This window comes from Plecotus auritus (genome assembly GCF_963455305.1).
Source record: "Plecotus auritus genome assembly, chromosome: 1".
NCBI lineage: Eukaryota > Metazoa > Chordata > Mammalia > Chiroptera > Vespertilionidae > Plecotus > Plecotus auritus.
This window is the reverse complement of record NC_137770.1, coordinates 29,696,860-29,709,528: the sequence shown is the minus strand read 5'-3', so window position 1 is coordinate 29,709,528 and position 12,669 is coordinate 29,696,860. Positions and strand designations below refer to the sequence as shown.

The following is a 12,669-nucleotide window of genomic DNA, read 5'->3' as shown; positions in this document are numbered from 1 at the left end:
CCTCCACAGTGTCTTCTGAACAATATTGTTAATTCATCGATATTACCATCAATGGCCTCATTCACTGAGCACATACCATGTACAAGGAACAGTGCATATAGTATCTTAAATCATCATAACAGTTCTGCAAGAAACATTACTATCCCCTTTTTACCAATGACAAAATAGTCTCATAAATTAATAAAATTCCCCAAAACTACATGGTTAAATCTATAGTAGAGACAAAACCCTAACCCAGAGTATTTAGAGTCCGTGTTTTTTCTGCTACATTATACTGCCTCCAGTAAAATTTAAAGTATCAAGCATCGGGACGCAATGTGAGGAGAGACTAGCAGGTTTTGGACTCCATCTTCTGCAATGAAGAAGACCAAAGGGGTAGTCTAAACCTACTAAGGTCTAAAAAATAATGCACAGGAATAGATGGGAACATAGACTTGTTCATCAAATCCTAGAATACCTGGACCAGAATCTCAAATGTGTGGAGGTCGAGATACATTTAGCACCAATATCACCCAGAAGTGATCATCCATGAAGCATAGTTACATTTAAGCTGAAAACACAGATGGGAAAGTTTAGTATATTTAGAGAACCTAGGTGCACAACTGATTATTCATGGGACAAAGAAATTTGGAGCCAGGCTTCTGCTCCCTCAAAAACTATCCTTCAGTGCCATTGGTGAATAGGTACTGAACTAAAGGAACCACAGGTCTGTCAAATTATGGCCAAGGCTGTGGTCTTGATGTCATTTAATGCCTGACAGTAACCTCTTATATACTGACATTGCCATAAACCAGTGTATGAAATATCACGGAGTTGTCTTCCCAGCGAAGGCCTGTCCTTCATTTGTATGTATAAACACTCTCTCCAGAGCACATATAAATGGATCATATTCTCTAGCTGGCACATGTTTTTACTTACGCTAACAAATGACTATCATTCCCAGCAAAATGACTAAATAGAGTTCTAATAAATCAATTTGTCAGTGGCTATTTCACTTCAGGAAACAATATCCCCTGTCCCATCTTTGGCTGGTGCAAATATGACCTACATTGAGTGGCCTATGTCAATGGTACAGAAAATCCTAGAGCTGGGAGGCACTGCAAAAGGATCTGACCCTGCCTGCATGCAAGAAAAGTGTTGTTACTCCCACTTTAGAGATGAGACTATTTAGTTCTAGAGCTAAGACTAAACGACTTGCCCAAAGTCACATTATTAGGAAGAATTTGAAAGAACAAGAGCAGAGTCTCCTGAATGACTCACTCAGCTCTGTTGTCAGCAGAATCCAACCTCTTTAAAGCTCTGTCCCAAGGCTGGACCTGGGGAAAAGCTCGTCTATGGCATCTCTTTTTCAGATCTATGGACCCCCTTTCCCATGAGTTCCTCTGCTCTACTGGAAGTTTATGTTTTCACCTCCCACTGAAAATGTTTCTTGGAGCAGTTTGACACCACGCCCCCCCCATTTCTATATACCCGTTTTGTTCTTCACACCTTCTCCTGCCACTGCTTATTGTTTATGGACACCACAGGAACTTAGAGACAAGGTTCCCCTTTCTCATCCACATCCTTCTTGGCCACCCTGGAAAGTCTTCCCTCCCATAAGCTGCAAATCCTGGGGAAAGTCATTATGTGTTCTTCTTCACAGTTATCTATCTGAAAGAGGACAGAGGACCCAGCATAAGAAGGTTCAATGGGGAGAGTTACAGAGGCAATAGAAGTGTAATACCCACAGTGTGAGAAGGACTAAATGGGGCCTTAACCTGAAAACTCTTTCAGGAGAATTCCAGACTGTGAAAAGAGATGACCACACAGAAGATGTGTTTTCTCCCACAATTCTTAAAAGGCATCTCCTTCACTGTTTAGACAGAATTTGGAGCTGACCTGTGACTAAAGACAGTGGCTGCTGCCCTGGGAGCTCTGTGCCTCCAGCATACATCCAGTGCCCAAGCCATACTGACTCATCTCACCTAGACTAGGCAAGCCTCATAGAAGAGCCTACAAGCATTTAAACAGACTGCCAAGTTTCAATCAATTTTGCAATTTCCAAATTGAAGGAGAGGTACCTGAAATCTGGTTGTACAATACAACTACAATATGGCGCTGGAAAAAAAAAAAAAAGCCAGTGCCACTTGCTTTCTTGAGGATGTCCTGATTGGGCTAGCGCTATCTCAGAGTGGAAAGGATTGGCCTCAAGGCTCATAGAAGCTCTTGGCACAAGGAGAGGAGGAAGGAGACACCCAAGTAATCTCCTAGCTCTCGCTTAATCACAAGAATTCTCCAAAATCTGATATCAAAACTTCTGTCACCCCACACCTCCACCAGCCATCAGGTTGAGTTTCAGTAGACAAAAATCTGTGTCCTGAGATCCTGCCTCAGGATTCCTTGCCTAGAAACATTTCAAAGTGAGAAAACTGAAGGAGAGTTTGGAAGCAGAAACTGCCAGTAGTGTCTGCTGATCCTGCATACCTGTGATGGAACCAAAGTTTTATATTAACACAAATCCAAGGAAAAATTGAAAAAGTGGTGCAGAAGGATAGAAGGATATGGCAAGGGATAGCAGGGGATAGAATACTGAAAGTTACTTACACAGTTTCATTATTCTTGAACTCCAACTCCCCATATATGTCTTCAAAATCCTCACCACCACCCCTGGCTGTCCCTTCCACTGTCCTAAAGGGGACGATGACTGTGCCCTTGGCACCTGATGTCCGCAGAACCTTGACCTCCATGACACCAATACTCTCACTGATACGAATAGTGTCACATTCAAAAGTGAAGATGCCTGCATGGTCATCATCCAAGATAGTGACTCTGGCCACACAAGGGGACACCAGGACAGCCCTGGAAGGCAAGGGAAGATTATTCAGTATTGTTGGAGCCATCCCTTCCTCTGGCTGCTCATCCTCTATGCGGACATTGCTCAACCTCACAAAGAAGTATTCGTCCTCCTCAAAAATGTCATCATCAATGATGCCCACAGAGAACTCCTTCTGGGTCTCTCCTGGCTTCAGAACCAGGGTGCCCTCTGTGAACTCATAGTCAGCCCCTGCATTGGCAGAACCATCCTCTGTTTTGTAGTCCACATACATGGTCTTGGATGTGTCCCCCCCTTTCCTCACCACTGTCAGGAGTACAGCCCCACAGTTCTCCAGGCACTGGTAAGAGCATGGGTCAAAGAAGACCTTGGAGACAAAGTCCTCAGGCTGGTCGGCGTGCACCTCACTGATAGCAGCGGACTTCTTGGCTTGTTCTGCAGCATGTTTCCTCAGGATATTGCCTGCACCAATCATCATACGGATGGCTTGAATCCGGTAGAAGGCGCGGCTCTTCTGTTGATGGGAAAGAGCATAGTAATTGGCCATCTCTACCAGCTGATCTAAGTCCTTCTCTGGATGTTTTTGCTTCAGATCCTTGAGAATCCCGATCATCTCCCTGCGGGACTCATCTACTTCTTTCCCTTCTGGTGGCACCAGATTCCCATCTAGAAAGTGGGAATTCATCATTTTCCCATCCATTTCAATGCTCTTGGAGTGGCCACCCGCTGTCTCTATGATAATTCCTCGGTGTTTATCTGTACGGTACTTTTTGTGCATGTATTTGTAGAAGAGCAGTCTCCTATCTGCTATCCAGGCCAGAAGGACACACACTGGGAAAAAAAAGAGAGTGAGGAGGCCTTCCCAAACCTGGACCACACCAGGAGAGAAGACTGCCAGGATCATATAGAGCCAGATATAGGCAAAGATGCTCCAAGCAGCAGTGACGAAGAACACTCGTAGGTGCTTGATCTTACGAGTCTCTCCATCGGGGATCACGTACACACAGATGGCAATGATGATGAACATGTTGAAGGATGCACTGCCTACGATGGTAGAAGGTCCCAGATCACCAGCAATGAACCCGTGACCACACACCTCAATTAAAGAGAGGAGGATCTCAGGAGCAGAGGAACCCAGAGCCATAAGGGTCAGGTTGGAGACAGTTTCATTCCATACCCGAATCATTGTTGTGCTGGTCTCTCCATTGGGCTTTTTGATAGTCACCTCTCTCTCTTGAGAAGTAATGACTTCAATAGATGCCATGAAGCGGTCAGCAATGATGGATACCCCAAGGAACATGTATATCAGGGCCACAAAATAGACAATGACCCTGGCAATCTTATCCCCAAGGGAAGGGTTCTCCGGGTACCAAATTGGTAAGATGACACCCTCCTTGCAGTCCAATGACCCCCAACAGGACTCATTGTTCTGCCCTGTGCTGGGCACATCCTCTGAGCCACCAGTCTCTGCCCGAAGACCATTCAGGAAGAGCACAAAAGTTATCAGCCCAAAATGGAGGAAGGCAGAGGTGAGAGGCTGCAACCTTAACCACGCCATACATGAGACTTAGCCACTGGCTTCCACTGCAGCACCAATGGTCCTCCTGACAGGCCAGAGACCTAGAAAAGACCAGAGAGGTAGGAAAAGGCATGAGGAAAAGGGAGACAGCAATGGCAGATTCCCACCAATACAAACTGGTATTTCATCTTGAATAACATATTGTACTAACATATGGGGCAGTCTCTCACTTGGAAAAATACATATCAGTGGGAGACACAAATAGCTGCTCTGTCCTCAGGACCATCTGGTGGAGACTCGGTTGTGAAATGGCTTAAAATAGCTGGGAATATTGGTAATGGAAACATAAGTGATGCCATCTTGTCCTGTCTTCCAACCCTACTGGTATCTGTGAGAGTTCTCAAGAATCAACTTAAGCCCCGTTGGTGTTGCTCAGTGGTTGAGAGTCAACTGATGAACCAGGAGTTCACAGTTCGATTCCCAGACAGAGCACATGCCCAAATTTCGGGCTTGATCCTCAGTAGGAGGCATCCAGGAGGCAGCCGATTAATGATTCTCTCATCATTGAAGCTGCTATCTCTCTCTCCCTCTCCCTTTCTCTCTTAAATCAGTAAAAATATATTTTTAAAAAGAATCAACTTAAAATAGGCTAAAGATGACCTGAATTTTCATCCCCACTTATACTATTTCTAGGGTTTTCAGTCTTCTTTACCTCAATGTTATCATACTCAAGAATCTTGCATAACATAGGTTTGCAAGATTTGAACTTATCATGAGCTGAACTCCAAAATAGAACACCTTGTCTATGTGTAATTGAGCCCTCAATGCAAAACTTCTGCAGGCAATCTGTAACTCTGAGATTGCTTGGAAAATCTAGAGGGTTGATGCTGTAGTGAGTGCTACCTGCAGTGTAGCTAAAACAAAGTCCTATAAGTTGTGCCTAAAACCCAGTCCACAGCAGCCCTTCGCCCTCCAGCAAAACATGCTTATGAAACCGTTTTGGTTTCCAGTTACAGGAAGATGAAGATCAGTCAGCCATTCAAATTCCAAACCAAATCCTGAAAGAGTCAAGTGGTAGAAATCACTATCAATAAAACATGCAAGTGGCTCTCAAATAAATGTTTTTAACTGGAGACAAGATTTCAGTGTGAAATGCAGCCTCGTCTGGTGGCCTCAAGCCATTAAAAGGTGAATTCAGAAGAATGGAAAGAAACTCAACTGAAACTAAGACTCATCCTTCCACTCATTGCCTCATTCAGGTAGAATGAGAATGCAAATAACCATGCCAATTTTTCCACTACTGCTACAACCCTGTGGGACCTTCTAGTAATAGAGAAATGCTCATTTGCATCCAGACCTGCTCCTCCTCCTCTGCTGTTTCCCATCTCAGAAAATAACACCTCCATCCACCCAGTTACTCCTGCTAGTATGCAAGCCTTCCTCTCCGACCTGTCCCTTATCCAATCCAGCACTAAATCCTATCAACTCTTCCTAGGTCTCTATCACCACCATCACAGCCCAATACACCATTACTCCTCACCTGATGAATCTATGCAGCAACTACCAAATTGAACTCACCACTCCAACTCTTGCCATTCTCTAGTCCATGTCCTCATAGAGCCACAGTAATCTGTTTTTAAAAAGCAAAAACAGCCCTAGCTGGCTTGGCTCAGTGGAGAGAGCATCAGCCTGTGGATGGAAGAGTCCCAGGTTCGATTCTGGCCAAGGGCACATGCCTGGGTTGCAGCTCGATCCCCAGTGGGGGGTGTGCAGGAGGCAAAAGATCAATGATTCTCTCTCATCATTGATGTTTCTATCTCTCTCTCCTTCTCTCTTCCTCTCTGAAATCAATAAAGAAATATTTTTTAAAGCAAAAACAGAACAAAGACTTACACTACCACTTCCTTCTTTTCCACCTTTATCGCCTGCCACTCTTCCTCTTACTGCACTTCAGCAATAATGAACTTCATATCAGGTTGTTTTCCACCTCAGGACCTTTGCACATGACATCATCCATGCATTCCTGAAATGACTGTTTATTCTTTGCATCCCCATTCTTAACAATCCAGATCATAGCTTAAGTTGCCTTCTCAAGCTTTCCCTCGCACCACCCCCCAATGGTCCAACTCCCTCTGTTATGTTCTCTTATCACACTCTTTACTTTTCTTTCACAGCATTTATAAAGCTTTGAAGTTACCTGTATTTTGCGTGAGATTATATGATTAATGTCTAACTCATCTAATAAACTATGAATGACACAAAGGCAAAGACTTTGTCTATTCTGTTTATCATGATATCCTAATAGTGAGATAGTTAGGTGTTCAGTAAATGTATGTTTTTGGAATAAATATATGTAGTCACTAAGGAAGTTTATTCAGTGCTATAACTGAATTGTGTCTATCCCCTCCACCCCCACACATCCATGTGTTGAAGCCTTAAGCCCCAATGTGACTGCATAGTGAGATAGGGCTCTTAAGAGGGAATGAAGGTATAATGAGGTCACAGGGTGGGGCCCTACCCTGATAAGATTGGTGACCTTATAAAAAGAGGGAGAGGGCAGAAGAGAGGGGAGAGAGGGGAGGGGGGAGGGGGAGAGGGGAGAGAGAGAGGGAGAGGGAGAGATCTACCATGTGAAGACATATCAAGTGGCCATCTGCAAGCCAGGAAGACAGCTCTTGCCAGAAATGGAATTGGCCAACACCTTGATATTGGACTCCCAGCCTCCAGAACTGAGAGAAAATTAATTTCTGTTGTTTAAGCCACCCAGTCTATGGTATTTCGTTATGGCAGCCTGAGCAGACTACCACCACTCCAACATTGGCCTTCTTTAAAGCCATTTTATGATCTGAACATAGCCATTTGTTTTAGAAACAGAATAAACAAATACCATAGACAAATCCTCACTCAATTTTAGAGGTTATATAGGACCTCTTTAAACTCCCGAGGCTTGTACTCAAAGAGAAGATCTCTTCGGACACAGTACGCCTTCGTGCATGCCTTCCTCCCAAAGGGCTCGGTGGATTAACTTGGTTTCTTATTCCCCAGAATGGCAGCCAAGTGCTGAGGCCACATTCCCCATTAGTCCAGGTGCTGGGGGTCATCATAGCAGGTGTTTGGGGCTTTGACCTCACTCTGAAGAGAAAAGGTTACAAGAATGACTGTGGAAGAGCAGAGTGGTTGAAGGTGTTCAGCATCCATATTCAAAAGATTGAAAAAGCTCTCATAATCTGTGATGTACACAGAGACCCCATTCACAGGTTTAACAATCACTCACCCTGGAGAGATATGGATAGAGACAGATCTTGGCACCCTGCCTTGACCTCTGGAAACCCCACACCTTGTAGATTCTGATAAGCCCCATGCAGGAGGAGACAGAAGGTGGGCACAGCTGGAGCAGCTCTTTGATCAAGAGCCAACGAGGTGACAGGAGGTGGCAGCTGGGTAGACCAGCCAGCCCCAAGAAGGCAGGCTATCCACAGGTTAGGGAAGAAAGCTGGCCTTCTGCAGTCAAAGGACACGGAACACTGAGGTAGTGGAGTTATCCTGATTAACAGGGATAAGGACTCCTACTTCTCTTACCCACCAGGAGAATCAAGGAGGATCATGGTCTTTGTTCTGCTCAGTCTTACGGACACCTGTGGCAACAGGTTTCTATGGAAAATAAGCTATCATGTGGTCAGAATCAGAGGCCAGTTTAGAAAGACTTTTCCCTACGAAAACAGATGAACTGAAGGAAAGGATGAAAGAATACAAGGCAAGAAGGAGGCTAGTAAATGCCTGCACCAAGTTTTTGGAACTGAAGGTAGAAAATGACCTGTGAATTCCCAGTTGTTCTTTCCAGCCCTGCCAGGAAGTGGTTTATGCTTGAGGTTTGGGAGGGAGAGGGGCACCTCTCATGACCAAGCCAATGGTCATTTTTTGTGTGCTTCCGACACCAATTGAAACAGATCCCAACGTCCTGGGAGTCCACCCCAGCCCTTAGAAACCCAAATGTTTCTAGAAGGCTCTTCATCAGCCCTAAGGCGTACTCAGGAATATGACTCAGCTAGCGATCCCTGAGAACCACCCCAAATGATGAAAATATTGCCCTAACCGGTTTGGCTCAGTGGATAGAGCATCAGCCTGCGGACTGAAGGGTCCCAGGTTCGATTCCGGTCAAGGGCATGTACCTTGGTTGTGGGCACATCCCCAGTAGGAGGTGTGCAAGAGGCAGCTGATCGATGTTTCTCTCCCATCGATGTTTCTAACTCTCTATCCCTCTTCCTTCCTCTCTGTAACAAATCAATAAAAAATATATTTAAAAAAATGATGAAAATATTAATAACAGCAAATAACACTTAAAACTATTGTGGAAGAAGAGAAACCAAGATGGCGGCATAGGTAAACACCTAAACTGCTGCCTCGCACAACAATTTCAAAACTACAACTAAAAGACAGAACGGACACCATCCAGAACCACAGGAAAGCTGGCTGAGTGAAAATTCTACAACTAGAAGGAAAGAGAAAAGCTCACAGAGAATTGGAGGTACGGCAAAGGGTCTTTGTGCGCGCAGAGAGGAAGGGCGGCTGAGAGCCTGGCTCACTTTCTCTGGCGGAAGGGGGAAGGAAGCCCCCGACCGCACTGAACCCCAGTTCTGACTGCACTGAACCCCAGTTCCGGGCGAGCCCCTGGGGACCCACGCTTTTATGGGGGAAGTCTGGACTCTCGGGCGGAGACTCGGGAGCCGGGGAAGGCGGAGGACTGAAAGCGCGCGCGCGCCAGTGTGCACAAAGGCTGCAGAGGTTGCAACAGGCTTTCCCTAGTGGAAGGGACTCAGAGGCTCCTGAATGCACTGAGCCCCAGTTCTGACTGCAGTGAACCCCAGTTCCAGGTGAGCCCCTGGGGACCCACGCTCTTGTGGGGGGAGTCTGGACTCTCGGGCGGAGACTCGGGAGCCGGGAAGGCAGAGGTCTGAAGGCACGCACATGCGCGCAAGGGCAAGGCTGACGGGAAGCCAAGACTGAGACTCCACCTCATCCAAGCTGAGCACAGAGGCTATTGCAATTTGGCAAGTCTAATCCTATAAGGCTGTCTCCAGCACCGAACTTCTCCCAGCATAGACACAGCTGATCCTCCCAGCCAACTGGCCTGGAGGTCAATTCTTCCCAGTGATACCAACAACAATAAAGAATTAATTACAACAAGGCTGTACACACAGTCCACAAAGGGGTGCACCAAGAGTGTCCACCTCAGGTTAACTGGGGAGGCAGACCCACTGGGCCATATTGGAAACCTAGCACACAAATCTACCTTACCAACTCAGGGAAGCAGTGAAAATGCGGCGTCAAAGAATCAGATCACAAATGAAAGAAATGGAGGAAAACAAACGACTGGATATAGAATTCAAAACCACGGTTATAAGGCTTTTTAAGAATATCCTAGAAAAGGCCGATAAATATAACGAGACCCTTGAAGATATGAAAAAGGACCAACTAGAAATTAAACATACACTGACTGAAATAAAAAATATTATACAGAGACCCAAAAACAGACAAGAGGAACACAAAAATCAAGTCAAAGAATTGAATTACAAAGAAGCAAAAAACACTCAACCAAAAAAGCAAAAAGCAAAAAAAAAATCCAAAAAGTTGAAAATAATGTAAGAAGACTCTGGGACAACTTCAAGCGTACCAACATCAGAATTATGGGGGTGCCAGAAGAAGAGAGAGAGCAAGATACTGAAAACCTATTTGAAGAAATAATGACCGAAAACTTCCCCCACCTGGTGAAAGAAATAGACTTACAAGTCCAGGAAGCCCACAGAACCCCAAACAAAAGGAATCCAAAGAGGACCACACCAAGACACATCATAATTAAAATGCCAAGAGCAAAAGACAAAGAGAGAATATTAAAAGCAGCAAGAGAAAAACAGTTAGTTACCTACAAGGGAGCACCCATACGACTGTCAGTTGACTTTTCAACAGAAACTATGCAGGCCAGACGGGAGTGGCAAGAAATTTTCAATGTGATGAATAGCAAGAACCTACAACCAAGATTACTCTACCCAGCAAAGCTATCATTCAGAATTGAAGGGCAGATAAAGAGTTTCACAGACAAGAAAAAGCTAAAGGAGTTCATCACCACCAAACCAGTATTATATGAAATGCTGAAAGGTATTCTTAAAGAAGAGGAAGAAGAAAAAAGTAAAGATAAAAATTATGAACAACAAGTACATATCTATCAACAAGTGAACCTAAAAATCAAGTGAATTAAAAACCTGAGGGACAGAATAATCTGGTGAATATAATAGAATCAGGGGCATAGAAAGGGAGTGGACTGATAATTCTCAGGGGGAAAGGGGTATGGGGGGCTCATGAAGAGACGACAAAAATCATACACCTATGGATGAGGACAGTGGGGGGGAGGTAAGGGCAGAAGGTGGGGTGGGAAATGGGTGGAGGGGAGCTATGGGGGGGAAAAGGAGAAATAATTGTAATAATCTGAATAAAGATTTATTTAAAAAAACAAAAACAAAAACTGACTATTGTGGGATAATGCTAAGTACTTCCTCAGTTAATCTCATAACAATCCTGTGATATTTGTACTATTTTTATCCCACCTTAGTTTCAGGAAACTGAGGTTAAGTCATTTCCTCCAAGTATAAAGCAAGGAAGTAGGAGAGTCAGAACTCACACAGAGATGGCATAAAATGGTCTGGTTTTCACCACTCCATTTTACTAAGATGTCTCACTTTGTTCGAAAATGTCCATGACCCCCAATCAGCTTCCAGTCCCCTGTGGACTTAGGAGCAATATGACAGCCCCACACACCCTAACAGGAGAGACTAGCCATTTGGTACACTGGCCTAGTCCCCAGACTTCCTGGGTCTGTCCTAATTATCCAATGCTGTCTCCCACCTAAATATTCTTCCATCAGTTAATGTTGACAAAAATTAACAAAAGCAGGTGATTTGCCAGGCCTGATACTAGAGGCTGGTGGGGAAAATGAAAAATAAGATACTGGGTTTGCCCTCAAGGGCACTATCCAGCAGGGATGGAGAGCTGCACAAACCGGCACTCTTACTATAATAAGTGAGAACATGAGAAGGGCATGGAGCCAGCCTGGGGAGTCAGGGAGGCATGCTGAAGGAGGTGATCCCTGAAATGAGTCTTCAAGCATGAGTGAGCTTCAGTCAAAATAAAGTGGGAAGGGTATTCGAGTCAAAGAGAACGGCCTAAGCAAAGACACGAAGACATGGGGAAGCCTGCTGTGTGTGGGATTACAAGGAGTCCTGTGGGAAGCGGGAGGGGCAGAAGATGAGTGTTCAGAAAACTGGACACGCAGGGAGGGCTCAATTTATGGCGTTGTATATGCCAGGCTGAGAAGATGGGGTTGTATCCTAAGGGCAGGGAAAAGCCAATGATAGGATTTTAAACAGGAGAATGACATGGTCTGATTTGTAGTTCAGAAAAAAACCAATTCAGCTAAAGGGTTTAGGCATGGCTGTAAGAGGGACAAGACCAGAGCAGGAAGATCAGTTAGAAATCCTTTGGAAATAGAACAGATACAGATGAAGAGGGCGGGCCTAGTGTATATACACTCTGCAGATGATGACCCTCTGTCCTCTTCCTCAGCTGAATGGATACCCCGGCTCAGCCCACGGCCTCTCATCTCTTTCCTGATTATTTTCCTAACACCCCCCGGGGCCATCTGCAAGGTGTCTATGTCCTCAGCAGTGGCTCTTGACATCTTTTAATATCACTGGCAAATTTAATTAAAGTCACTGTTCCTCTGCTCTTCCAGATCATTAATAAAACAGTGCCACCAGGCTAGAGTGAGCAAAGTCTCCCTCTGCTACGCCCTCCACTTTCTCCAATGGGAACACTGCTCCGGGCCTGTCACCAGCCTGTGTAGAATCGTCCTGCTCTGCTTCTAAATCTGGGCTCCTACACAGGCATCACAGCCAATTTACACTAAAATTTTAGGTGCAGCCAGGCTGCACTGGATCCAAGAGCACAGCAACTTCGGCACTTCCTCTGCCTACAGGGCATGCAGGTCAGTGCAGAGCCCTCTTCTCTCTGTGGCCATGCTCCCCCCACCCCCACCAGAAACACAGGAACTAAGTCCCCTGCACTTCCAAGAGTGGAAAATACGTGCCCTCAGCTGCTTAGGCAGTTTGATTGTCACCACTGGAACTTGCATCCAAGGAGGAAAACGTAACGATGCTGTTTTTTGTGCATTATCTCTTCAAATCTTTATAGTAAAGGAAGTACTATTATCATCATGCCTTTTTACAGACAAGCAAATATGAGCTCGTAAAGATTAGTTTGCCCAAGATCACAGTTATTAAGTAGAAAA

The 12,669-nt window shown here is 45.0% G+C and overlaps 2 protein-coding genes across 9 annotated transcripts in view; both read right to left on the bottom strand.

Moving 5' to 3' along the window:
* SLC8A3 (solute carrier family 8 member A3) overlaps window positions 1-12,669 on the bottom strand; it is a gene marked incomplete at its 5' end in the record, with an annotated part of 157,562 nt that overhangs the window by 97,041 nt on the left and 47,852 nt on the right. For 5 of the 8 annotated variants that reach the window (XM_080673465.1, XM_080673463.1, XM_080673464.1 and 2 more), the window contains one exon: window positions 2,584-4,370. The exons of the other annotated variants lie outside the window; for them this stretch is intronic. In XM_080673465.1, coding sequence (XP_080529591.1) covers window positions 2,584-4,370 — 1,787 coding nt within the window. Of the gene's footprint in view, window positions 1-2,583; window positions 4,371-12,669 lie in introns of those variants that run through there. 8 annotated transcript variants of the gene reach the window in all.
* LOC308250810 (cytochrome c oxidase assembly protein COX16 homolog, mitochondrial) overlaps window positions 4,297-12,669 on the bottom strand; it is an 84,698-nt gene continuing 76,325 nt past the window's right edge. Inside the window, exon 4 of the mRNA XM_080673545.1 lies at window positions 4,297-4,432. Within this exon, the coding sequence (XP_080529671.1) occupies window positions 4,358-4,432 (75 nt within the window). The 3' untranslated portion in view covers window positions 4,297-4,357. The remainder of the gene's footprint in view (window positions 4,433-12,669) is intronic.